At 45.4% G+C, this 27,233-nt stretch overlaps 7 protein-coding genes across 7 annotated transcripts; 3 read left to right on the plus strand and 4 right to left on the minus strand.

Annotated features, from left to right (window-relative positions):
* Window positions 1-763: 763 nt before the first annotated feature.
* Window positions 764-3,271, plus strand: B0H65DRAFT_473069 (dynactin p62 family-domain-containing protein). The gene is made up of 2 exons (XM_062827176.1): window positions 764-1,399; window positions 1,463-3,271. Exons 1-2 carry the CDS (start codon window positions 894-896, stop codon window positions 3,057-3,059), a joined length of 2,103 nt encoding a protein of 700 aa, XP_062679580.1. The 5' UTR covers window positions 764-893; the 3' UTR covers window positions 3,060-3,271.
* B0H65DRAFT_473070 (ribosomal protein S7e) lies at window positions 3,272-4,671 on the minus strand. Its single transcript, XM_062827177.1, has 3 exons — window positions 4,435-4,671; window positions 3,943-4,025; window positions 3,272-3,887 (listed from the first exon to the last, which is right to left on the minus strand). The coding sequence occupies exons 1-3, from the start codon at window positions 4,594-4,596 to the stop codon at window positions 3,524-3,526; spliced, it is 609 nt and encodes a 202-aa protein (XP_062679581.1). The 5' UTR covers window positions 4,597-4,671; the 3' UTR covers window positions 3,272-3,523.
* A 209-nt stretch (window positions 4,672-4,880) lies between these two features.
* On the plus strand, window positions 4,881-5,933 carry B0H65DRAFT_473072 (uncharacterized protein). The gene has a single exon (XM_062827178.1). The coding sequence runs from the start codon at window positions 5,063-5,065 to the stop codon at window positions 5,585-5,587; it is 525 nt and encodes a 174-aa protein (XP_062679582.1). The 5' UTR covers window positions 4,881-5,062; the 3' UTR covers window positions 5,588-5,933.
* Window positions 5,934-12,613: 6,680 nt separating this feature from the next.
* On the plus strand, window positions 12,614-14,558 carry B0H65DRAFT_266295 (chaperonin 10-like protein). Its single transcript, XM_062822685.1, has 3 exons — window positions 12,614-12,954; window positions 13,118-13,346; window positions 13,477-14,558. The coding sequence occupies exons 1-3, from the start codon at window positions 12,750-12,752 to the stop codon at window positions 14,129-14,131; spliced, it is 1,089 nt and encodes a 362-aa protein (XP_062679583.1). The 5' UTR covers window positions 12,614-12,749; the 3' UTR covers window positions 14,132-14,558.
* Window positions 14,559-15,439: 881 nt separating this feature from the next.
* B0H65DRAFT_510741 (CTP synthase N-terminus-domain-containing protein) lies at window positions 15,440-17,585 on the minus strand (the record flags this gene model as incomplete). The annotated part of the gene is made up of 5 exons (XM_062828431.1): window positions 15,440-16,537; window positions 16,591-16,782; window positions 16,838-17,220; window positions 17,456-17,488; window positions 17,561-17,585. 5 exons carry the CDS (start codon window positions 17,583-17,585, stop codon window positions 15,440-15,442), a joined length of 1,731 nt encoding a protein of 576 aa, XP_062679584.1.
* Window positions 17,586-18,282: 697 nt separating this feature from the next.
* On the minus strand, window positions 18,283-19,683 carry B0H65DRAFT_590758 (class I glutamine amidotransferase-like protein; the record flags this gene model as incomplete). Its single annotated transcript, XM_062831078.1, has 2 exons — window positions 18,283-18,907; window positions 18,985-19,683. The coding sequence occupies 2 exons, from the start codon at window positions 19,681-19,683 to the stop codon at window positions 18,479-18,481; spliced, it is 1,128 nt and encodes a 375-aa protein (XP_062679585.1). The 3' UTR covers window positions 18,283-18,478.
* Window positions 19,684-20,842: 1,159 nt separating this feature from the next.
* Window positions 20,843-23,856, minus strand: B0H65DRAFT_266397 (peptidase S8/S53 domain-containing protein). The gene is made up of 2 exons (XM_062822687.1): window positions 23,609-23,856; window positions 20,843-23,547 (listed from the first exon to the last, which is right to left on the minus strand). The coding sequence occupies exons 1-2, from the start codon at window positions 23,726-23,728 to the stop codon at window positions 21,037-21,039; spliced, it is 2,631 nt and encodes an 876-aa protein (XP_062679586.1). The 5' UTR covers window positions 23,729-23,856; the 3' UTR covers window positions 20,843-21,036.
* Between the last annotated feature and the right edge of the window lie 3,377 nt (window positions 23,857-27,233).

A 27,233-nucleotide genomic window follows, 5' to 3' on the forward strand; every position in this document is an offset into this window, starting at 1 on the left:
AAGTAGAGTTGGATGACGGAGGAGTATTGGCTATTGCAGAGCTGATCGCCTTCTTTTGGCGCCGTATCACACCAGTCAATATAGACGCCACAAACCATGATGCAGATGAAGGGATGTCGTGGATCCTGCCACTGGTGCCTCTTTTGTCTTAGTTTTTTCGCCTTTGGGCGGGTTCTGGTCCAGCTTGGCCAATCTCTTGGGGTGACATCCCGTCGTCTGGGTCCTGTCTCGGATACCGGGTAATAATAAGACGCCGACAGGACGGGGAGGCAGGAAGCTCAAGAGGAGCAGAAAGCCAACTCTGGCGATGGGGACGTCTCTTTGTTCATGGTGGACATTGCGGGCAGAAGAGAAGGAAGTCAGCGACTAAAAGGTTTACAGGATATAATTGGACAGGTAAATGGTACGGCCAGAAGAAAATCATTAATCATTGACAAGTTGAAGAGGTCCGGTGGTGGCCTCAAATTTTGCTGAAAGTCTCATTTTCCGTAATGAGGAAAGAGAGTGAAGTGAAGTTGAAAGAGGGAAAGTGGACGGTGAGAGCTTGAACTTCTCACTTACCAGTTATCAAGTACTGGGTTTGTCTTGCTGCGGGTTAGGGGTATGTATGTGGTCCCCTACTCTCCCCTGTAACTGTCGTTCCTTGTGCCCTGAAGCTGCCCACTGGCCCTCAACCACGGGACACTTTCAGTAAACGCGTCAGGCGCGTCAAGCTCCCCTCCGGCCTCCATCCTTCCATCGGACATCCCTCCCTCCCGCTCCCCCCTCCCCCCCACCTTACCCGCTGCCGTCCCACCCCTTCTTCAACGATGGACACCTCATAGATTGATGGACTGGCGCAAACGAACAACTCAGGCCCCCCTCCCCAGCCGAACCCAAGAGACTCCGCATGCATGTTTGGAAACAACAGACTCCCCGCTTTCCACCCAGGCCTCACCCAAAGCCGAATTAGAGATACCACTACCGGCAGTCGCTTGTGGTTCCCCGGGCTGCGATCAGCACCGCCCTCCGAGTCCTCGCCCTCCGATTCCGATCCCGCCAATGACCAGCTACCGCTACCAATAACACCAGAGGACCTCTACGATACTCCCATGGCGCCCTTCAATCCCTACACCTACATCCGGTGTCCCTGTTCAGAGCTCAACCCCTACGCAAAGAGGACTCCCGATGTCACCGCCCAAGGCCTGTCTCGCGCCGCTCAGGACGACGACGACCATACCTTTGACCCTCGTGCTGCCCGGTCCAACTACAGCCTCTATCCGCTAGAGTATCTCTCCTTCTGCGAGGACTGCCACCAGATCCGCTGTCCACGATGTGTAGCCGAGGAGATTGTTTGCTACTACTGCCCCAACTGTCTGTTTGAGGTGCCGAGTAGCAACATCAGGAGCGAGGGCAACAGGTCAGTTATACCACGTCGTCTACATCAGCACACTTGACTGACATACAACTGTCTCCTCCTCAGATGTACACGAAGTTGCTTCCAGTGCCCAATATGCATCGGGCCCCTCGCGGTGAACCACGTCGAGACACCACCAGATCCCAACCAGCTGCTTAGTCCAGACCATGCCGCTTCTTCCCACTCGGGCTCTTATATCCTGTCGTGCTCCTACTGCAACTGGAGTTCTACCGAGATAGGAATCAAGTTCGACAAGCCGAACAGCATCCACATGCAACTAGCCAAGCTACGAAACGGCGGCGAGACGAGGTTGACAGCGAAGGAGCGTAAGGAGCGACGGAAGGAACAGGCTTCCCAAGGCGGCGGCGGTGGCAGCAGCAGCACCGCCCACGGAGAAGAGGACCTAGACACACTCCTAGACATGGAAACGCAGTTCGCCAACCTCAAATCCTTCTACCAGAACCAGCTCTCCGACGCCAACGGCACCGGCAAAGCAGGCGGCGACGCCTCCGCCGCCCTGGGCAACCTAGGCTTCGACGCGCCCGCCTCTCTCTCGCGGATCATGTCACTCTACACCGGTTCCTCCTCGCTGCACGACAAGAAATCCAAATCCCGACCGGGCACCATGCGCGAAGCGCTCGCTCCCTCCGAAGGTCTACAACTAGCCTCGCTCGACGAAACCAGCGCCATCACCGCCCTCCAAGACTTCGAGCCCATCACCGGCCTCGACGCCTACTCCTCAACAGCCTCCACCACGCAACTCCAATCCCAAGCCCCCTACCTCGGCGCCTCGCCCCTCCACGGCCTCACGCGCTTCACCTCCTCCCTGCGCCCGATCTCCTACCTTTTGCGCACCAAGCGCTCCAAGCGCTGCCCGCAGTGCCGCCATATCATCAGCAAGCCCGAGAGCAAAGTGACCACGACGCGCTTCCGCATCCGCTTGATAGCGGGCAACTACATCCCGACCATCACCATCAAGCAGCTGATTATCCCCGGCCTGACCCCGCCGCCGATGCCGAATCTGCCGCCTGATACCATCGAACCGTTGAAGCCAGCCCAGTTCGTGCTAACCTTCAAGAACCCCATTTTCGAATCGGTGCGGGTAACTCTCGCTACACCAGCCACCACACCCGGCAGGTTCCCTTCCAAAGTGACGATCCTCTGTCCCCAGTTCGAAATAGACTCCAACACGGACGTCTGGGAGGAAGCTCTCAAGGATAACAACGCCACATCCTCCTCTTCTCAATCTCAAAACCTCTCGAGCTCCACAGGGCCGGAAGGCTCAGGCCCAGGTGGTCGTAAACGCGCTGGCACGTTGCGACCCGGGACGGCGGGAGGCGCAAGTCTAGCGGGCGAGGAATTGGGGCCGGAAGTAGGCAAGGTGTGGGAGAGGGGAAGGAACTGGACGAGTATTGTGATTGAGGTGATCCCGGCTAGCTTGGTGCAGACGGCGAAAAGGGATGGAAGGGGGCCGATAAAGGAGGATGAGGATGTGTTGGAGATACCCATGTTTGTGAGGATCGAGTGGGAGGCGGAGGCGCCCGAGGATGAGATCATGCCTGGGTTGAGCAGCGCGAAGGGGAATAAGGATGGTGGGAAGGAGAAGAGGGAGTTGGCGTATTGGTGTGTGTTGGGGTTGGGGAGGGTTGCGAGGACGTTGTGAGAGGTCATGATGAGAGAATGTGAGAGGTCATGATGAGATGAGTTGGAGTCAGGAGTAAGAGAGGAAATAATGATGTTTACGATTGAGGACACGGTTCACAGGGTATGTATGACGACGGCGTTTAAAAGCATGTAACGAACATAGAAATTGTAGGACAGACACAAGGCATGGCACATACACAACAAGCAGATGATTGCAAAGATGAACAAGATGTATCCCACAATCCATAACGCAGTAGTATTTGAATGTTGGCATTAATGGTGCACAACACACGGGATAACAGGTAGTAGGGGGAAACCCATGCCTGCCCTTTTTCAAAGACAAGCTAGCTAGACGCCGTTCCTTTTGTACTGCCATGCATGCATTGCAAGAGAACCGAACCCGAATATCATCTGAGCCCTAACCCGATAATCACCCTTTGAGTGCTCCAACCCAGACACTCAAACGCCCATTGCGTCCACCGTTTAGTACTCAGCGGAGACCTGGGGGAACTCGAAGAGGACAGCCTTGCCGGTGAGGCGGCGGTAGACCTCGGAGTAGGTGTCGAGGCGGTAGTCGACGGAGCCGCGCTCCTTCTCGTCAAGGATGACCTTGAGGGTCTTGGAGCCGTCCTCCTTGGTGCGGAGACGCTTGCCAACGATCTCGACGGGGTAGACGAGGTCGGTGAGGATGGCGTCGTGGACGGCAGTGAGGGTGCGCGAACGGGGACGCTTCTGCTTGAGGGTGTTGCGGGAGCGGTTGGAGCGCTTGGGGCGGGGGAGGATGCGGCGAGAAGCGACGATCAGAACGTGGCGGTCAGAGAACTTCTTCTCGAGCTCACGGGTGAGACTGAGGGGACGAGTTAGTATCACTGCGAGCCTTGATATTGAAGAGATAAACTTACCGCTGCTGGACGCGGTGGAAGCCCTGCAGGGAAGGGACGGGGACAAAGATGACAATAGCCTTCTTGCCGTGGCCAACCTCGATCTATTCCAGACCAAAAGTCAGCATGCGAGCTCCAGGATGACATGGGGATATCAATCCTTGGACCGCTCCCGTCCTATTCCGCGGCGCGCTGTATGGTATTTCTGATGTGTATATGGTCTCTGGGCGCGAGCAAGCAACAGACACACACGCCTGCGAGTGCCCATGGTGATATTGTGTCCATTTTCCAGGGATCAATCATCATCATGCACCCTCTGGGCACCGCTGCTGCTGTGCTGGCTGTCGGCCCCTTTCCAATATGCTCATATCATATTTCCCAGAAGCGACTATTCGGCTCGAGGCGAAAAACGTGGTGTGTCTTTCTCGCTCTCGTGGTGTGCGCCGACGCCGGAACAGGAACTCGGAGAGTCTTCGGTTTTGCGTGTGTTTGTTCGGTGTCGAGATTTCATACCTCGCGGGCAGAGACGAACTGCAGAGGGCGGAGAGCGCCCTTGAGGTCGGCAGTGTTGGACTCAAGGTCGTAGAGGGCGCCAGCAACGGCGGTCTCAAGCTCAGAAGGGTTCTGGCGAGAGGGGCTGTTGGCCGCGATCTTGTTGAGCTGAGGGGCAGACATTTTGGCGATTGTCGATATCGGGTCGATCGGTCGGTCGTCGTCGATTGCAAGAGTCTCGAAGGCGGCCGTCGTGATGGACTGCGGGTAAGAAAAGTTGGATGGGTCCCAATTTGCGGAGCGCGCCAAGACTAGAGTAGGGCTCGCAAGCCCTCTGCTTATCACCCACCTCAGATAAGGAGTGCCCGGGCCATTTTGATGGCTCGATCAAATAGGCAGGCGGTGTCAATTTTGAAAGCGGGCAGAATGTTCATGCCTGGGACCCCACAGCAATTGAGTGGCCCAAGCTCCAATTCACAAGCTTCGGGCCAAAGATAGAGCGAGATCAATTCCTTGCACCAAAACTGAGACAAGCACGACAAGGTTCATCGTTGCGTCAATCATCAGGGCAACCTCCTCCTCGAACGCGCCCAACACACGCGACCAGCACCTTGACGGCGATACGAGCTCACAGTTACTTCCATTGGAAATGGCTTCAGACAAGCAAGCTCCTGCTGGAGCAGCAGCAACAAACCAACCTCAAGGATCCGCATTCTCCCTCCCGCTCCTCTACCGCCTCTTCTTCCTCCTCATCGAACCTCTCTCCGCCCTGCTCGGCGCATATTACGCCTACTTCGACAAGAAGGCCTACCTAGAGCTCACGCATGCCGCCTCGGCTCCTGAGACGATTCCGCTGGGGACGTCCATCGTGCTCTCCCAACTCGCCAACCTGTATTTCTTCTTCGCCATCAACGAAGCCCTCGTGCTGCGGTCAACCTCGGACATCCGCGTCTGGAAGACCGTGCTCTTCTGTCTGTTGATTGGCGACATCGGACATCTCTACACGGTTCGCGAGTTGGGATTGAACATCTACTGGAGTCCGTCAACGTGGAATGCGATCGACTGGGGCAACATCCCGTTTGTCTATCTTGGCGCGTCGATGAGGATTGCGTTTCTCGCCGATATGGGCTTGTATAAGTCGGGGAAGAGGTTGCAGAAGAAGAGGACGGCTTGATCGGCGGGTGATAGGAATTGTGGTCAAATAAAAGGCCAGATAACGGGCTGAACAACAGCAACAACTGAAGCGATTCAGAGATTTTGGGTATCAAAGAGTCGGATCGTCATACATATATGCCACGAACCAATTTTGATGAAGCTTCCGTAAGCTTTTAGAGTGCCCTTCTGTTGCTGCCGTGAAAAGGCGCGCCTGTACGACTTCAACGGTCGTCAAGGTCAGCAAGGTCAGCAACAAGGTCAGCAAAAGAGGTTGTTGCTTCGCCGTGCCATCAGCAACCCCCACGCGACGATATGATTCGTGGATAAATAGAGTTACACCCTGAACCCCTAGCTTCCTCTCCCCGTGGGGCTATTACTCAAACCCCCATGAACATCTGTCAGTTTGGAGGGTTAAATCCAGCCAGTAAGAAGGGGGCTCTAAATGAGGACTAGCCTCCCAGCCACCCAGAATCTGGCTACAGACCTCCCTAATACTCTAGGAGCCCCCAACTCTCGTTTTACAGCACTCTTCTACACACACAGTAATACAGAGATTTACCCACATTTAATTCAACCGTGCATTCTGACAATTAATAGTCTGATTCGCGATACTTGCGTTTACGCTAATATCTATAGAAGTACGAATATCTACGTACTAATACCTTTCGAACTACCCCTATAATGACCAAATTAAGTAACTATATTCCTATTAAAGGAATTCTTCCTAAAGACTAACCGTCCTTACTTCGATAGGCCCTCGAAGTTTTGTAATTAGAGCCATAAAATGCTTAGCTATATTAAAGGCTTCGACTTTATTAACTTCGTATTAGGGCTGGAACTAGCCGTTTAAAAATCCTTATTCATTTGTATCGATAATTATACTATTAAGATTATGGCCCTCTGCCATATTAAAAGAATTCGGGAGGTCCTTAATAAGTTTAAACTTAGTATTATTATTTATGTACCCCTAGCCTCAGCCTTAGCCCCGGTAATTATAGATGTAGACAAAGAAGTTAAAGCCTTAGAGGCGTCTTAAATCCTCGAAAGCGTAGAAATTACTAACCGAACCCTAAATTAGTAGACTAACGACGCTAAAATTAAATTAATAGACTTTACTGCCTTTAATCTATAAAAGTATAAATATAATCGTATTAACTAGTCCTATAATACGAAGGTTTACGAATCCTTTAAGATTAATAATATTAATATTCGAAAGTAAATATAAGAATCCGTATCCCCTTCTTATAAAATTAGTAATTTTCTATGCCTCTTATTTATAACCGAATAGTACGCTAATATTAAGGACGGTTATAATTACCGAAAAGAAAATACCTAAACCGAAGCTCGCTAAAAGTATTATAATTACTTTAAATTATTATTAAATGAGCCTAATAAGAGGGATAAGGGGATAAGTAAATAGATAAATGATTAGGACGCTACAATAATTAATGTAATCTATTATAAGGTTCTAGAAATTACTATAATTAATATTTAATTTAAAAACTTTTTGAATTACTTACGGCCAATTAGATTTGTTTAAATATTTAATATTTCTATATATTTTAATAAGAAAGTTATAACTAATATTTTTAATTTTTATTTAATATCCGGAAATTTCTATTGTAAAGGATTAAACGAGTAACTTTCTATTAGTATTAATAAAATTAAAGGTTATAGGGGAACGTTTAGTATAAGTTTAACTTTTAATAATCTATAGGATAGCAGTACTAAAGACGAGGGTATTTAATCTAATAGGACTTAAAATTATTATAAGAAGAAGCGTAAAATTGCGGCTATAAATATTTTATTATTATTCCTAAATATTCGTTTTAAAGCGTATTAATAGGGCCTCTACTTAATTAAATATTATTAATATTTATTCCCTACTAAAGTAATTAACCCTAAATAGAAACTTATTAAGAAAACCTGAAATAGGATTAAAAAGAACCTCCGCGATAATCTAAAATTAAAAAGAAAAATCGACCGCCTTGAATAGGAAATAAAGTAAAATAATAATAATGATAAAAATAATTAATTTTTTACCGAAAATATTTAAGAAATAATAATTAATTATAAAATAGCTATTTATTAGGCGGCTCTTTAAATAGGAAAAGCAGATTTAAAACTGTACCCTCTTAAGAATAGCGCCCTTCTCAATTCTAATAGCTCCTTTTATATCTTTAATAAAATTACCTGTTTTATTAACTTTTATTATATTCTCTATACTAATAGTCTCTAGGCTAGAAATTCCCGTATTTTTATTAAAAGATATAGTAATATAAATATTATAATTTAAGAATATAAAGGGCCTAAAAAGCTCCGTTTCTATAATATAACCTTCTATCCTAATTTTATAATTAAGTTTATTTCCTTTTATTTCCTTTGTAAAAAAAAAGTCTCTAATAAAACTAGCGACTACCTAATAATTATTTTCGAAACTTAAATTATTCCTTTTTCTACTGTTTTATAATGTAATATTGTTAAATAATCTTTAAAGACCTCTCTCCTTCTTTCTTTAGAACTATTTTCTTTATACGACGTAGTTAATTTAATTCTTTTAATAATTATAAATACTATAAGAAAGAGGCTATTATTTAGTATTACTGCTTCGGTTATTATAATCTTTAAATATTGGACTACTTTACTAACGTTATTAGTACCCGCTTTAAAAGTCCTTCTACTATATATTATAACGCGTATATTTTATTAAAGATTAAATAATAAATTAGCCGTAGACCCTACGTCTATAGCTATAGCCTAAGAAAGAAATTGTTTATAATTTTTCTCGGCTATACGAAGAGCCGCTAGGGATATTCTAGTATTATATTTATTACTTATAAATATACTAGGTATATTTAGGATTATTCTATAATAGATCGTAAAACTATTACTATTACTTCTTTCTTTAATAATTTCTTTATAACATTAAATACTTAATATAATATCTAACTAAAAATTATTAAATACAATAATAAAATTAACGGATCCTATATAGTAAAAGAATTCCTCACTCTTAAAAGTATAATTACTAAGCCTTCTACTCTATGTACCTAAATATAAAATAATAGTATAAAACGTTCGGAAAATATAATTTAAAAAGAATCTAGAGTAATAATATAGAATTTTCATTTTATTAAAGATTCATAGCCAAAAGTCGTTTCTATAGTAATTTATTTCACCAATCGGTCCCCCAAATTCTTCTACAATTAGAGATTCCCATATAAATATTTCTATACCTTTATTACCAAACGAAATAAATTTAATACATTAACTCTACGCAAGCCAAATATTATATACCTTCGTATCTATAATTATAAAATATACGCTATAACTACAGCCACCCAAAAGAAAGAAAAGAGGCGTTAGAAAATAAACTTTAAAATATAAATCAGTTACCTAATTAACTACGCCACTTCCTTAATTTACCATATTTAAAACCCTATTAATAATTCACTTATTAATATCCGTAATATATTATTTAACGAAGATATATTCTACTTTAAGGAAGTGCTAATCGAAGCGTAGTTCCTAAAGATCTCTTCCAACGAATTCATTATATTACTCTAAAAATATAACTAGACGGTTCTAATACCAAAAATCCCCAATTTCATCGGTAGCTAAATCGACTTTAAAGATGCCTAAACGTACAATATACTCAATTCCCTTCTAGAGTTTAACTAAACCTATTAAAAAGGAGAGACCAACTATATATTTTTAGAGCCCCTATTAAAAAACTCGAATACCCCCGTAGAAAGAATATCTATTAACTTTATTTTTAATAATAGATATCCTACTCTTTTAAATACGCCGCTGCTAGACCGACCGCCGCCTACCTCCTTCCTCGCTGGCTTCTATTTTAACCCTTATATTAAAAATGAAATTTATAAAAGTTTTAAGCCCTAAAAGGCCGCCTTTAATACCGGTAAACTTTACTAGCTTATAATAATATATAACAGTAAGCCCGTTACGAAAATAGAATTATAGTAATTTATTCGTAATAATGAAATTATTATTAAAGAAGAATTCAAATCCTTAATCTATATAGATAAAATCTAGTCTATTTATAAATACTATTTTCTCCTAGCGCTTAAGAACTATAAATCTCTTAATTACTATATTTTTAAAAACCTTTTTCAATAAATAGAGTAAGCCTATTTTACTAACTATAAAGAAATAAAGATTTAATTAAAAGTCCATAGGGACGAGCTACGTATTCGAAATAAATAAATCCTTAATTATATATAGGTATATATATACAAGTTCTTTAAGAATAATAAATTTAATAAAGTTAAAGCTCGCTTCGTCATCCGTAGAAATTAATAAATAAAGAAGGTAGGGTAAGAAATATACGCTTCTACCTTCGCTAGCCGCTCTTTCTATACTCTTATTATTATAGCCGCCCAACTTAATTTCGAACTCATTTAATACGATGCTATTAATACCTTCGTTGATATTCATATAAATAAAGATATCTATATACGTATACTTTTAAATTATAAAATTCTAAGTAAAGTCTTTAAGATATTTAAGGCTCTATATAGGCTATAATATTTTCTACTCCTTTAATAACGAAAACTTATAAATGCTTTTAAAATAATAGGTGTCGAACTAATTTTTAAAAAATTATATATCTTTATTGATGAAATGGGCCAAAACAATACAACAACACAACACAAAACCAACCACATACTACAATAAAAACTTGTTATAGATAGTTGATTAGGGTTATAATATTGGAAGTTATAATTTAAGTAGACGAAGTAGTTAACGCTAATTGTGGATAGAAAGGCTAAAGTTTGAAATTTAGAGAAAGGAGGGTTAAAGAGAGTAAACGAATAGGTTGTAAATAGTTTTAGAATTTAAAGAATAAATGAATATAAAGTTTACTATTCGATAATTAATAAATAAAGGTAACCTTTTCTTTAATGGAGAAGTAAAAGATTAGGAAAATTTTTAATTATTAATAAGATAATTGATTAGGTGTTTTATGTAACGAAATAACGAAAGGCGATTTAAAATATTTAATTAAAATATGTTAAAATATATTTAAAAAGAATATTATGGCTTTCTTATTATCCTCCTTCTAATGATCTTTTTCTTAGTATTAATCCCTTTCCTTTTTATTATCCTCCTATCCTTCTATTCTTCTTCTATTAGTCTTCTTTTTCTATTAATAGCTTATTGAATTTTATTTATTAATTATAGATAAGTGATTAGCTATTTAGACAATCTATACGATTAGCTATCTGTCAATCTCCCAATCTTTCTTATGATCCCTGATTAATGTTAGCTGATTAGTTCCTTTTAGTCTTGTAACTATGCTCCTGAATAAAATGTATTGTAGAAAAATCGTAAAAAGAATCAGCGCAAGAATCATAAGGCATACTACCTCAAATCATTAATGATGACATCTTTATTTTCTATTATATCGATAATATAGTTTTTGTATATTATTCTAATAAAACTACCGTTATATAGGGATATATAAATAACCTCAGTTAATAATACTATATAATTAGAGGAAACGAATTATAATAATTTTTAGGTACCGAAATTATTCGAAATTATAAAATAGGAAAGATCTAACTATTTTAACGCTCGTATTTATAAAAAATCTATTACTTTATAAACACTAAACGCATTACCTCAATCCTTATATTAACGTCGAATTAATTCCTTTTAAAGTAAAGCTTCCCTTCATTTAATTTACCTATATTAAATTAAAATAGGTTCGATATTATATACCGCTATTATTATATGTTTGAATATTATTTTCGCCGCTAATTATCTCTCTAAATATAATTACAACCCTAGTTTAAATTATTATAAGGCTATAAATAAGGTACTCTACTATTTCTATATTATCGCTAATATAGTATTCTACTATAAAAGTAATAAAGTACTTCGGATTGCTTTAAATTTATTATTTGTAAACAATTTTATAAATTATAAAAGTTTTAAGGATTTATAATATAATTCTTTAGAAGTTTAATTTATTAGGATACTACTAAATAGGTATTTATAGCTACCTTTACAACCGAGGCAGAACTTATTATACTTACTAATATAGTTAAGGAAACCTTTTTTATAATAAAATTTATTATTAATTTTATAGTAAGGTTAATTAATCCTATCCCTACCTTAAGTTATAATAATTAATAAATTATTAAGGTCTTAACCGTAGAAATCATGAAATTAGTAATAAAACTTATATATATATATAGATATCTATAGATACTAAGTAAAATAAGAAGTATTTATTCGAAGGATAAAAATTAAATATTTGGAGACGGCTAAAATGCTTATAAACGGTTTAACAAAAGTATTAGACTTTTAGAAGTATATAGCGTTTATAAAGCTAGTAGGGATGGATTTAGTAAAGGATGGGGAATTGAAAAGACGGGAGAATATAATAGTATACATCGAAATGGATAAGATTAATAAAGAGATAAATACTAGGATAGTTATATAATACTATGAATAGCTTTATTTCTAGGTACTTTTATCTCTATACGATTTCAATTGGGGATGTATATCAGTTTGGGAGGTTAAATCCAGCTAGTAAGAAGGGGGCTCTGAATAAGGACTAGCCTCCCAACCACCCAGAATCTGGCTGCAAACCTCCCTAATACTCTGGGAGCCCCCAACTCTGGTTCCACAGCACTCTTCTACACACACATCAATACAGAGATTTACCCACATTTGATTCAACCGTGCATTCTGACAACATCTTCCCCAGAAACGACACTTTTACCCGTACCTATCGCGGGGCATGGCGGGGGGAGAAGCATTCACCATGTTTCTCCTTTGATACGATTGAGCTTCTCTCCAACGCTGCATGCCAAAGAAGTGTGATGGATCCGCCAGAGTGGGTAAGAATCCCGCGATACCACCCAGAAAATGGGTAAAGAGTGACGGATTGCCCCTCCTCATGGGCAAAAGATTTCCGAAGTGTCAAGCAAGAGGGAAAATATAAGCAAGCCAGCAGTGGGGGAAACAGTCCGAACGTGCTTGGTTCCGTTTGACCGTTGGCATTGTGTTGATCTTCCGAAGCGTGTTCCGTCAGTACTTATAACTACTCGAGGACCCCATCGTGTAGTCCTCCTGGTTGTGTTTGCTTGTTCCCTGCATACGTCGTCACTTGTCGTTTCCTGTCATTCTTGTTTAGATATACCTTCAAAATGTCTGTCCCCGAAAAGTTCACCGGCTTCCAGGTCAACGGCCCCGAGACCTGGACCGAGTTCCACAAGAACGAGTTCCAACCCAAGCCCTTCGGTGACTACGACGTCGATATCAAGATCGAGTGCTGTGGTGTTTGCGGTAGCGATGTCCACACCATCAGTGGTGGTTGGGGCGAGCAAAAGTTTCCTCTTGCTGTTGGACACGGTATGTATGGCTTTGCCCCTACATATATATCTTCCTGTCTATCTCTCTCCTTCCTTCAGCTAGCTACAGCTGTAGTCAGTGAACCCCATGACTGCAGTGACTGACTGACTGACTGACTGACTGACTGACTGACTGACTGACTGACTGATAACCCTGTTTTTAGAAATCGTCGGAACCGCCCTCCGCGTCGGTCCCAAGGTGACTCTCATCAAGCCCGGCCAACGCGTCGGCGTCGGCGCCCAGTCCTACTCCTGCCTCGACTGCCGCCAGTGCAAGAACGACAACGAGACCTACTGCCGCAAGCAACTAGACACGTACGGTGCCGTGTGGCCTGATACCGGCATCGTCAGCCAGGGCGGTTATTCCTCCCACGTTCGCACCCACGAGCACTGGTTCGTCTTCGTCTTCTTTTTCCCCTCCTTTCTTTCCCCTTTCCCCTCTCCTATCCCTCCCCCCTTTCCCCTTCCATCCCGCTTCCCCCTCTTTCAATTTCCCCCAACTAACACCTCATCTCAACGCCAGGGTCTTCCCAATCCCCTCCTCCCTCCCCTCCACAATCGCCGCCCCCATGCTCTGCGCCGGCTTAACCGCCTACTCCCCACTCGTCCGCAACGGCTGCGGCCCCGGCAAGAAAGTCGGCATCGTCGGCCTCGGCGGCATCGGGCACCTGGGTCTCCTCTTCGCCAAAGCCCTGGGCGCCGAAGTCTACGTAATCTCACGCACGCACTCCAAAGAAGCCGACGCCCTGAAAATGGGCGCCGACGGCTTTTTGGCGACATCCGACGGCCCCAATTGGAACCAAGAGCACATCATGACTTTTGACCTGATCATCAACACCGCGAACTCCTTTGAGGGGTTCGATGTGGATGCGTATTTGGCTCTGTTGGATGTGCATGGGAAGTGGGTGAGTGTGGGGTTACCGGAGGATGAGGAGGGGATTAGGGTGCGGAATCAGACTTTCTTGAAGAATGGGTGTTTTTTTGGGAGTAGTCATTTGGGGAGCCGCAAAGAGACGTTGGAGATGTTGGAGTTGGCTGCGAGCAAGGGGGTCAGGACGTGGGTGGAGGAGGTTAAGATTAATGAGAGGAATTTGAAGGGGGTTATGGAGCGGATGAAGGGGAGTGGAGGGAGGTATCGGTTTTGTTTGACGGGGTATGAGGAGGCTTTTGGGGCCTGAATTGGGACTTTGGGGACTTGGGAGTGTAAATGAGGCAAAGGGGAATTTGGGAAAGGGGAATTTGGGAAAGGGGAATTTGGGAAAGGGGAATTTGGGAAAGGGGGCTCAAGTCAAAAGAGGATATATTTATGAGATTGTGAACAAAGTCCTTGAGATCACTTCCTTGGCTGGAGTGTTAGGTGGATGTTTTTGTCGTGACTTTGTTCGAAACTTCGTCAAAGTCACTTAATGGGGCTTGAAGACACTTGACTTCTGACCAATATTTCATGAGAGTTTGGTTTCAGTTGATGTCATCAGGGAAGATGGGGCGTCGAGACACTGGAAGAGGTTGACTTGCTTTCTGTTCATGAGGTAGCAATAGTAAGTTGTCACTTAGAATACCAGGCTGTGCATCCAGAAGTATTGCCTTACGAACCGTTCATCATAACACTAGTCGGGTACTAATACCTGTCTAGTAGCTATTGTCATAAGCATGTTCTATCATTGCATCTCGCTGAGGGTGTGTCTTGTCTAGAAACAGAAAACGCCAGAACCCCTTTCTATGCAATTGTTGATGTAACCCCAAGTCTATAAAACCCCATGCAAACAGATGTTTACCATATCCAGGAGAGAAGAAGCCAGAAATGCAAACAAAATCTCCCTGGTAATGGTAGTTTGAAACAGAGGTTCTGGTGGAGTGCGTGTCCAACGTCCCAAAACCTCCAAGGTCGCCACTAAACTTCACGGTTCCACCTCAACCCCTGAACCAGGAGTGGACGTTCGCAGTTCGCAGAGCGATGAAGCCTAGAAAAAAAATTAGCGAGAGATTCCCTATAGAGAGTGAATGAGAGGAGTAGATGCTCACCAGAGATATTGCCAAGTACCTATTATGAAGGGGTATATATGTGTAGTAGTAGTAAAAATGCACCATCTACTAATCTAGCAAGTTACTGTAAAACGATGAAGCAAATAACGCCATGTTCCCAAAGCTGATTGAAATGCAATCACCCCCCAAAAATATCTTTTCCGTAAACCAGTCATTCATGCCCTTTTGAAAGCTTTTCCTTTTTCCGAATTTTGCACTGCGCTGCTGCTGCTGCTGTGTCCAATGCTCATGTTCATTTCATCAGAGGGGACGGTCTTGAGCGGTAACCAAAGTTGTTGATGTTGTTGTCGAACCGAAGGATGCGCTGCTGACCCTGGGTGTGACTAGCCTCGGAAACGGCGGCTGTCACAGTAGTCCTCCTCTTGAATTGCACCCGTGCCCTTCGTTGCGGGCGACTCTTATGCATCGTCATCGTGCGACCCTCGCCTTCCTTCTTCGAAAGTTTAGAAGTGGGTACTCCCGTTGACAACGCCGGCATCCTTGAGGATCTCGTTGGTGATCTGGTCGAGGCAGCCAATGGCGGCGGCAACGAAGCCGAGGAAGGGGCGGGAGGGGTCGAGGACACGGCTGGTGTACTCGGGGTGGTACTGGACACCGACGTAGTAAGGGTGGTCCTTGATCTCGACAACCTCCATGCGCTCGCCGGTGTCGTCCTTGCCGATGAAGATGAGGCCAGACTGCTCGAGCTTCTCGATGTAATCGGGGTTGACCTCATAACGGTGACGGTGACGCTCCTCGATGGTGGTGGCCTCGCCGTAGAGAGCGCGGAGCTTGCTGAACTCAGAGCCGGGCTGGAAGTGAGTAGTACGGGTACCGAGACGCATGGTACCGCCAAGCTTCTCCTTGGAACCCTCGGGCATGAAGATGATGACGCGGTGCTCGGCGTTGGCGTCGAACTCCTCAGAAGTGGCATCCTTGAGCTCGCAGAGGTTGCGGGCAGCCTCGATGACGGCAACCTGCATACCAAGGCAGACACCGAGGAAGGGGGTCTTTTGCTCACGAGCCCACTGGGCGGCACGGATCATACCCTCGGTACCACGGTGACCGAAGCCGCCAGGGACGAGAATACCCTTGGCAACGCAAACGTCGTGCCAAGCCTTGTGGTACTTGGTGGGATCCTCCTTCTGGGTCTTCTCCTCGAGGTGCTCAGAATCAACCCAGATGAGGTTGAGCTTGCGGCCGCAGCGCATGGCGGAGTGCTCAAGAGCCTTGATGACGGAAAGGTAGGCATCGTGAAGCTCAATGTACTTGCCGACCAAGACAATATCGACGGTCTCGGCGTAACCGAGGGGGACAATCTTCTGCCACTTGGCCCAGACCTCCTGGCCCTGGGTGACACGGGTGGGGGAGAGCTTGACGTCGTCGAGCTTCAGGGTCTCCTTAAGTTCCCTGAGCAGGCCCTGCTCCTCAAGGAGAAGAGGAACCTGGTAGATGGTGGGCATATCGCGGACGGCAAGGACCTGGTTGACCTCGACCTGGCAGCTGGAAGCGACCTTGTTGATGGTACCCTTCTCAAGGGGCTTCTCACAACGGCACGCAATCTGTACAATGAGTTAGCAAGAGAAATCACAAGATGATTGACAATGATGCTGACCAAGTCGGGAATGAGACCAGCACTCCTGACGCTCTTGACAGCGTGTTGGGTAGGCTTCGTCTTCTGCTCGCCGTTGACGACGGGGACATAGGAGACGTGGATATTGATGAAGTTGTTCTTGCCAGCTCTGTGACGGAGCTGAGTGAGGGCCTCGACGAAAGGCATGCTCTCAATATCACCGACAGTACCACCCTATGAACGTTAGCAAACGCATGCCATGACTGATGATGATAGTGATCAAACATACCAACTCGATGATGCAGACATCGGGCTCCTCGCCAGACTTGTCGACAGGTACCTTGGAGACACGGTTGATGGTGTCGATGATCGCGTCGATAACGTGGGGTACAACCTGGACAGTGCGGCCAAGGTACTTGCCCTTGCGCTCGTTCTCGATAACCTGCTGGTAGACCTTGCCGGTGGTGATGTTGTTGTCGCGGGCAAGGTCGACACCGAGGTAACGCTCGTAGTTGCCGAGATCCAGATCGGTCTCGCCACCGTCATGAAGGACGAAGCACTCGCCGTGCTCCTTGGGGTTCATGGTACCGGCATCAACGTTGATGTAGGGGTCAATCTTGATGGCAGTGACCTTGAGGCCGAGGGTCTTGAGAAGGAGACCGCATGATGAGGCTGTGATATGTGAGTGTTAGTAAACCAGGCCTGTGAGTGAGGTGTATTATACAAGGCTTGTTCATCGTGTGCATCCTTGAGAGGATGTTGAGATGGTGTCACAGACACAGGCCAGTTTTCATGATTTTTACTTGGCATGCATCCATGTCGAGTGACTCGATACGTATGAGTGAGATTGAGGATTGTTGTGGTGGTTGTTCATCATCAGAATGTTGAGAAGAGGAAGACTGCCTACCAATAATTCCCTTGCCAACTCCACTCACAACACCTGGAGACGCAGACAAGTTAGAGATGTGTTCATATGGGATTATTATTTGTTTATTGTCTATTGTTTACATACCTCCTGACACCAGAACGAACTTCATCTTGGGCGATGATGGGAATGCGTTAATGACGACAAAAGGAGGGACAGACGGTGGATTGACGGGCCACTCGATGGGATCGATACTGGAATAAGGAAACGAAGAGAGTAAAGAGTATGGACAGGCAACGGATGGAAAAAGGGATGTCGTCAAGTCACTCAAAGTTTGGTGTCGCTGTCGCCCGCGTGTTGCAGCGGGAAGAAAAAAAAATTGGGAATGGAGAATGGAGGGGCTCCAGCGGCGACCGATAAGGTTCCCTGGCACCGCGCACAGACCACTATTGCGGGCAGCGACCTGCACGCCGAGACTTGCACGGTCGCAAACCCGACGGATGGGTGGGCGACGCTGATGCCCTTCACTGAAACATGCGAACGTCTCGGATCGAGAACAGGTCTGGAACATTGCAGGCACCCATCAGGCAGCGGTCCAGGCAGCGGCCACCCGGTCTCAGGTCCAGTCCCGAAAAAGCCGGCCCTGCCCGGACGCACAGACGGATTTTTCATTGTCCGAGCGACGATCCAGGCACCGGCGTTGTGGGGTCACTGCGGTGCACATTCCGTCCCCGACCCGACCGGTTGTCGCCGGGCCCTCCCGTTACATTCGGCGAACAGTCATCAACCATCGTGAATCGTCGCATTACAACCCTGCACTGGCCGACAGTCGGGTCATATGCTAATTTCAAAACACAGAACGTAGAAGACTTCAATTCGATTCCCTCACGCCTTTGGCTGTTGTGTTTACCTAAACAATTTGGTATCTCCTCCCAATGATTGACGCCTGCAGTGCGCAAATGCAAATCCATCATCAAAACAATCGCTCGCGACTGATGCATCCAGCACACCAACCGCCATGCTCATGTAACCCCAAATGCACCGAACCCCAAGGCATCATATAAATCACAGCTTCCACTCCAACTCCCTCCCCTCCTCCCCCTCCCAAACCCACTCTAGCACCCTCTCCCACACCCGATTCCCATCATGTTCCCTCTCCATCAACCCCTTCACCTCTTCCACCACTTTCTGTTCATTCAAATCCCAGCCCCACCATCTTGCCGCGTCTCTAATCTTTAGTTTCGCCGCCTTCGCGTCCTTCTCCGGATGTCCTTGAAACGTCAAGACACTGTTATCGTCTGAGAGAAGACATTCATTGTTGGCGAGTAATTGGTGAAAGTTGGGTGGTGTAGAGACAAGCTGTCGGCGGTGATGTTGATGAAGTCTTAGCGAGCTCTTTTCCTTCCCTCCTTTTTCTCCTGCTGTTGATGGTAGTCCTCGGTCATTGAAGAACCGCAACCCGGCGGAGGTGAGTTTTGAGTCTGTTACTCCTAGCTGTTTACCGTCACATGTTAGCATCACTTCCCCTCATGCTTCACTCTTATACGAGGAGGAAAGGGATAAAAACCAACCTCAGGCATCCCCATCTCCCCCACCTCCCCCCCTCCCACCACCATCCCCAGCGTCTGATGTCCCCAACAAACCCCCACCATCTTCTTCCTCGGCCATTCCTTTCTCGTCTGCCGTATGAACTCATGCACCCTCAATATCCACGCGTGCCTCTTCGTCGGATCGGCATTTCCCCCTCCAATAACAATCAGGTCAAACTCCGCCGGATCAGGCAGGAACTCTTTCATCCTACTGCTGCTAGCCCTAGCCCTTGTTCCAGATCCAGACCCCGACCCCGGGACATCACTCTCAGAGTCCGAAGACCGCCCAAGTCCATTCGAACAATCCGACGACAAAGAGGCATCTGAGTCAGCCCCCTCGTTGCATCCGTCCCGGTCGTTATGAGGACCCTGGGGACAGCAGTAAAAGTTGTCGGCTGGGTAGAAGAAGGAGAGTTTTGGTTCGAAGCGGCAGGTGGGCGATTGGGTTAAGGAGGTGAAGCAGCGGGTGTAGGAGTCGCGGATGTTGGAGATGTGTGGGGAGCGGTAGGAGTTGAGGAGGACGGCGATTCGGAGGGGTATTTTGGTTTCGTTTGAGTGTTGGGTGGGGGTTTCGTCGGTTTCGGTGGTGTTGTTGTCGTTGTGATTGTGGCCGTGGTTGTGGTGAGAGTTGGCGGCCTCGTGGTGAAGAGGACCTCTCGGAGAGTCGGTTGAGGCGGTCATGTTGAATGGCCGCTTGGACGGGTGTGCAATTAATGCCCTTCTCCCGTTAAGCAAGTCAAGGTAAAGTATTTCGATGGTGTTGGATCGTGAAGTCCGGTTTGTAAAGTGGGGAGGAAGCTTCTTTTAAGGTTTCTTTGTTCCTGTCTTGGATGAATGATCGATCAGGGGGAGGCTTATAACCGGTTATGTTCCCGAGTATTCAAAGTCAGCTGAAAACTGACGAAAGCTAGGGTGGAGGGAACCCTTGTATTGGAGCTCTTGGCAAGGCACGGCAGTCAATTCCTCGATGACGATCGATCACGGCAATGGCAGAATGTCGAATGGGTGATCATCGAAAAGATTCCGAGCTACAAGAAGGGCTTAGGGCGGACGGCCAACAATCGATTCTCATCCACTGGATTTAGGGGTTTCTGGGGAATGTGAGTAGCGATGACATCATGGCAGCTGAAAGTCCCGAAACTACACTAGTGAAAGGCTCATTGGTTTCACAAGTTCAGCTCTCATTTTTAGTCTTCGCTACCCAACTAATCACAACTGAAAACGAAGGAGGCCTTTTAAAACCCCATCTCGAAATCACGGTGATCTGCATACAACTCATCACTCTTTTTTTATTTCCAGGCCCGCGGAGGTAACAAGCATCCACCTGCGAAAGCAACGCACCGCGCCGTCGGGTATTTGTGCAGAGCTGAAAGATAGGAATCCCATCACAGTCCAGGAAAGGGGAAGATGGACATTCAGGAGAAAATGCGGGATGACAGCCAGGCGCAGCAATCAAATGCCATGCCATGCTCGCTGCACTGCCAGATTCACTGTCATTCAGCTCAGTGGGTCGTCCCGCTACACCGCCCGCACCGCACCGCTGGCACCGCATCGCATCGCATTTTGCGGGGCGTCCCGCAATTGTTCAGGTCGGCAGATCGGGTCCATTTCATCTCATCCCTTTGGACAAAATAGACATGGGTCCGTTAATTTTGGATGGAGGGATGCCGATGTTGGGATGACGGCATCGGATGACTGCTGACTATTGAAATTCTGTTGGCGAGATAAGGATATGAAGAGATGAGTGTTACTAAAGGTGAGGTTTAATAGAGACTCTTCAAAACATGTAAAAGCTGCTGAAGAGTCAATGACCAGAAAGTTAAGAGCTACAACGATCACACCAGCAGCATGCACCAAGTTTGCATCAGGCCAAAGCCCGTTCATTATTATGTCCATTGTAGGTATTACATAATATCATACAAGAAATTTAACTTTCATCATAAAAACATCCACATCATATGCATTCCATCATTTCATATCCAATCCAACCCCCCTATCTCGCTCCGCTCCGGGGTATCATATATCTGCCTCAAATTAAGCACTAAAAACACGCTTGATCTTAGAAGCATACTTAATAGTGAACGACTCGGTAGTCTGAGTCTCCCAGTCCTGAGGCTTCTTGCTGTTACCATAGATCTTGAGCGCCTTAAGCGTGATCGTGTAAGTGTCAGCAGGGGCGTACGAGCCATCGGACAGAGCACCATCCCAGTTCCACTCGAACGTGCCGCGGGCGTTCCAGTAGGCGGGGAAGGTGAGGACCTGGCCGATGGTCTTGCCCTTGGCGTTGACAACGTCGGCGCGGACCTCGGCGGAGCCCATGGCGAGGGTGAGCACGACGGTCGGGTAGACGGTGTTGGCGTACTGGGTCTCGTTGGCCTTGCCGGCGGGCGGGAGGGTGAAAGTGGTGCCGGCGGCGACGGGAGCCAGGGTGGCGTCGCTGGACTGGCTGAGGTAGCTGTTCTCCTTGTCGAGAACGGTGACGGAGCGCATGCTGCCGACGACGCCCTGGTAGGGGAGCGAGTAGCCGGTGGAGTCGGTGCCGTTCAGGGTGATGTAGCCGGAGTAGACGGGTAGGCGCTTGGCATCGAGACCCAGGGGGGGGATGGCAAGGACGGTGACGGTCTTCTTCTGGCCCGGGTTAAGGGTGAGCTTGGCGGGGGTGAGGACGAGGGTGGCCTTGGCGTCGGTGAGCTCGTTGGGGAAGGCGGCGGGGTCAATGGAGGTGGCGTCGGCGAAGGTGTAGGCGGTAGCAGCGCTGGTGTGGCCGAGCTGGTAGGTGACGGCCTTCTTGCCAGTGTTGGTAACCTCGAAGCTCTGGAGGGGCTTGATGTGCTCGGTGTCGTTGAAGGAGATGCTGGAGACGCCGAGGAGGGCGTTGGCGTTGGCAGCATCCCAGGCCTGGATCAGACCAGCACCCTGCTGGGCAACGGGGGCAAGCATGGAATAGTTCTTGGCACCATCGTTGAAGAGGTTAGGGTGGGCAGTGGCAGCGAAGAGGTTCTCAAGGACCTTGGGGTCCTTGGTGCCACGCTTCTGCATGACAAGGGCCCAGGTGGCAGCAGCGAGAGGGCAGGCCATGGAAGTACCGGAAAGGACAGCATACGAGCCGAGAGCACGGGGGTAGGTGGAAAGAATCATACCGCCGGGAGCAGAGATCTGGGGCTTGACATCAACCTCATAGGTAGGGCCCCAGGAGGTGTAGGTACTGAGGAAGCCAGGGGTAGCGGTGTTGGGGAAGTTGTTGAGGTTCTTGGGGGCGGTCTCAGGGTCAGCCATGTTGACAATGACCTTAGAGCCAGCCTGGAGGGCCTTGATCCAAGCGGCACCGGTCTCGGAAGTGACCATAGCAGCAGCCTGGACACCCGCAACGGCGCTGACGTCGACCTTGGTAGATCCAGAGGCGTTGTTGTAGTAGATGATATACTTGGCTCCCTTAGCGGCAGCGTTCTGAGCCTTCTGGACGAAGGTGCAGGTACCACGGCGGATGAGAACAATGTACTTGGAGAGGTCAGGGGTGTCATCGGGGAAAGCCTCGCAGCCGTTGGCAGCATCGGCAGTGTTGAAGTTGACAGACCAGACAGGCAGGCTGACATTGGCCCAGGCGCTGGGGGTACCGGCGGTGAAGCCAAAGGTCGAAAGGGAGCCGTTGGCGACAGAGTAAGTGGCCTCGCTGAGAAGAGCAGGGGCAATGATGTTATCGACAGAGGCGACAGCAGTAACCTTCTTGCCGTTGGCGGCAGTAGAAGCGTAGAAGATACCGTGATCACCATCGTTACCAGCAGAGACAAGGCAGGGAACACCCTTCTCGACGATCCTGCTGACGACGGCAGCCCAAGAGTCCTCGGGCCAACCAGAGGCACCACCGATGGAGGCAGTAATGATGTCACTGCCATCATCGTAGGCCTTGAGGTAAGCCTCGATGAGGATATCGTTACCGACATCACCAGAGCAACCGAACACACGGTAAGCACCGAGGGTCACATCGGAAGCCGCACCGATGATGCCATAGGGGTTGTTGGTCTGGGCAGCAATGATACCAGCGACGTGGGAACCGTGACCCTGGCAGTTGTCGATGGGGTCGGAATCAGGGACGGGAGTGTTGGCGCCGTTGAAGTCGTCACCGACCAAATCAGTACCGTAGGAGACCAAGCAGCCGGGGCCGAAGCAGCCACCGAGGGCAGGGTGAAGGTAGTCGATACCAGTGTCGATGACGCCGACCTTGATGCCCTTGCCAGTAACACCGGAATCCCTGAACTTGTTGACCTGGGTCATCAAGTGGGGAGTGAAGGTGTCCTTGCCAGTGTCACGCTTGGCGACAACCTCCTGGACGGCGCTGCCAGTGTAGTGAACGGTGACCTCGGGGACGGAGTAGCGGCGGACAGGGTACATGGCCTTGACACCAGACATGGCAGCAACCTTGCTGGCGAGGTCGTCAGCCTTGTCGAGGTCCTTGAACTGGAAGGAAGCACCCTTGAAGAGCTCATGGCGAATATCCTTGCGGATGGTGGCATCGCCCTTGATGGAGTTGAGGATAGAGGTGGGATCCTGTTAAGCATATGTGGTTAGTATAAGGCATTCCTGGCTCTTGAGTGTATCTTCAACTTACATGGCTATCCTCATACTCGACGATATAGGCACCAGGGACGACGTTGGGGGCCTTGAGGTGGGCGGCTTGAGCGAAAGACGCAGCCGCCAGGAGCGTCGTGGCCAAACCAAGACGAACCATGATGAATGATGGCTTTCTTACTTGTGGCAGAGAAAGAAAGTCAAAGATTGAGAGGGGAGACCACCGTCTGAGAGCGAAGCAGCTGCGAAGTAGACTGACGGCTGCGGGATCGTCTCGGCGCTACACTCGTAGGTCTTGAGCAGGCGGATGACGAGGAAGCGCCATGGTATATATGCACTTTGTCCATCGCATAGTGGATGGTATGGTATCCTTCGTCCAAATTGACGATGTTCGGGACCCAGAGATCAGAGCCCAGTTTAGACGGGGAGGAAGAGAGGCGACCGGGGTGGTATGCGGGGGGCGCTATCGGAAGCGATGCCAGGTCGGGAAGGACGACAGAAGGTCGACCAGGGCATGGCGAGCAAATGGCGGCCGAATTTACCCAGGCATTCGACCAAGGCCTTATCTGGGCAGAATTGATTAAGCTTATTGGACCATCTGCACCGGCCCGGGCGAGACGGGTGTACAGTCCGAGGAGAAAGGTTGTGAAGGCGTGCTTCTGGAACCTTTCTCGACGAGGCAGGTCGGCCTCTCCACGATGGTCGATACAACTCCAAAGTGGCCGACTGCGATGGCCAAGAAGACATCCGTAATTTTAATTTACCGGAGGGCGACTTTTGTTCGTCCTGCTCGTCCTCTTGCAGGGGACGGCGGCGTGAAAATGCTACTGCAGAGCAACGGTACCACTGAGGCATGTCTTGGCTCTTTGGCTTGAATATGGGAATAGCACATTGAGTGAGCGCATTGCACTAGGCAATGGGACGCTGCTGTGCTCGCATGGGGAAGGATGATCTCGTTTGCGAAGATCCTTCTGCAATGTGGGTTGCCTTGTGTCTTTTGACATGTCCAAGGGCGTGTTTGGTTCAACCAACAAAATTTCAATCTGTTTTTAATAGGGGTAGAGGAGGGTACAAAGCGCCATCTGCAGCAACCGACAGGGATTTTGTACCATTTATCTTTCTTTTCTTTTTATCTTTTATTATATAGTGGCGCCTATACATGCTTGGTGGCGCTAGTAAGCGAAGCTATATGCTGGGGTGTAAATTATTATTGAGATCCTTTATAAAACGCCTCGTCTTTTATACTATAAAACCGTAATTACTATAACGAGTTCAGTTTTGAAAGTATTTACAAATAGAAATATCCTTCTAATAATTAGGAAATTATTTTATAAGACTATATAACGTTTACGTAATTCCTATATTAAGTAGTGGCGGTTAGTAACCGTAAAGGTTTAAAGGGTAAAAAAGGGAATATAAATAATAATCTACTATAATGACAATTAGAATTGAATAAATTGTAATAATAATACTTTTAAGCGTATAAAAACTATTATTACTAATAATAATAACGAATCGATATAAATCGAGGATTTTTAATTAATTGAATACCTAATTGAGTACCCAATCGAATAGAGTAGAGTCGAGTCAGTTAGGTATAAATATAGGTATTAATTCTATAATTTTATTAATTAGAATCCTCTATTACTAATACCCTTATCTCCTCCCTCTATTATTTATTACTTTACTTTACCTATTATACCTACTATTCATTTACAAATTACTAACTTCGTTAATAACGACGTTAATAACGAAATATTTAATTTAAATAAATTCATTTATAACGGCCGCCGTAATTATTAACTTTATTCCGAATTAAAAAAAGTTTAGTTCTATATTACCTAACTACGTTAATACTTAAGAATATAATATTATAGCTGTATAATTAATACCTCCTCTATATCTTCTTCCTTCCATTTAGCCTCCTTAATTTACCCCTTTAGCTAATTAATTAGCGGCTTAGCTTCGAACGCCGCATATTAATTAATTTTAATTAATTTTAATTACTCTACAGCGAATTAATATTAAAATTAACCGGGTATTACCTATTCGCTTAAACTAGCTACCTAGGTAGCCGAGAATAAATTATTTTATAATTCTAGCGCTATTTTCTTAATTAAAGGTTATAATCCTTCGATTTGATTTACCCCTATTAACCACCCTACTTAAACTAGTCCTTCTTCTATTATTACTTCTATTATTACTTTTACCGCCGTTACTTCTACCGCCGTTACCGCTAAGGATAAATATAATATTGAACCCGCCTTATTTAACAATAAATTCCTATTTTTTAAGGAGATTGGGTCTCCAAAGTAGTCTATTAGCTAAATAAAACGGTTCGTTACCTTCTTAGCAAATATTTAAAAGGAGTAAACATTCGTTGAAAGTTTTAAAGGGAAGAAGTTAACAGCGGCTTTTAATAAAGCGCTTATAATTATACGTATTAAATATGTTAATTAAAATTAGATTCGCTCGCGGGTACGTTACCGTTAAAATATATTAAAAATTAATTACTAATTATAATTGAGCTTTATATATAAAACGGGGGTATTACTTAATAAAACAATTAATTTTTTTAATACTTATAAGAATATATAAACATCCTTCTTAATTAATAAATTTAAATCGAATTAGTTAAAGACGACCCCGTTAAAGAATTATAAGGAAATAATATTTTTTTTTACTATTAATTAGGTAATAGATAAATATATTATTAATATTTTTAACCACTTTACATTATATATAAAGAATAAGAATCCCCTAGTTGTAATTAAGTAAAATACCTTATATACCAACTTTACTAACAGTAAGTAGAAGTAGTATAGTAAATACTCCGAAGTTAATAACGTATTGTTTAATAATACTAATAAGGTAGAAGAAGATTCAAGTAACGATAAAGAGGAGGAAGTCGAAATCTATCAGCTAATTAAGAAAAGAATAATTTATATTATTAATATAAATTGGTTGGCCTTTTCTATTAGTATTAGATTTAAAGCTTTGTCTTATAGATTCGAATCGTTACCTATTTAGTTAACGGCCGCCGGGTTATTATAATTATAATTTCCTTCTAATCCTATTTCTTTTAATTTCTTTCGTACGTTAATTGCTTTAATAGTATTTGTATTAAAAAGGATATATGGCGATAAAAAGTAATAATTAATTAGCGAATTAAAGAAAGATTTAGTATATATAGTAGCATTTACTAATGTACTTAAGGCGAAGATATTATTAATAGAATAATTACTTAAATTAGTATTTAATTTCCAAGATGCGCCGGTATTTACTTTTTAAAATTAATTTTCATTTTTACTTCGCTAGGAAATATTATAATTTTTTATACTATTTAGTAGCTTTTATTAACCCGATTCTATTATTTTTATTTTCGTATTCGTGCGTATTGTAGTTGGAAAGTTATATTGTAGATTATAATTGTATTATTATAACATAAAGTTATTATTATTAGGAGATATAGGGGTTTAACTGTATTAAATACGAAATATTATAAAATTAGAAATTTTATTAAATTAACATTTGGGCTCTAGCGGGCAATAAAATCTAATAAAATTACGGCTCTAGCGGGCGGGCAATAAAATCTAATAAAATCAAAGTTCTAGTAAGTAATAAAATTATAAATATAGGGCAAATATAATAATATAGTCCCGCGA

Source organism: Neurospora tetraspora (genome assembly GCF_033439725.1).
Source record: "Neurospora tetraspora strain CBS 560.94 chromosome Unknown B0H65scaffold_6, whole genome shotgun sequence".
NCBI classification, from domain to species: domain Eukaryota; kingdom Fungi; phylum Ascomycota; class Sordariomycetes; order Sordariales; family Sordariaceae; genus Neurospora; species Neurospora tetraspora.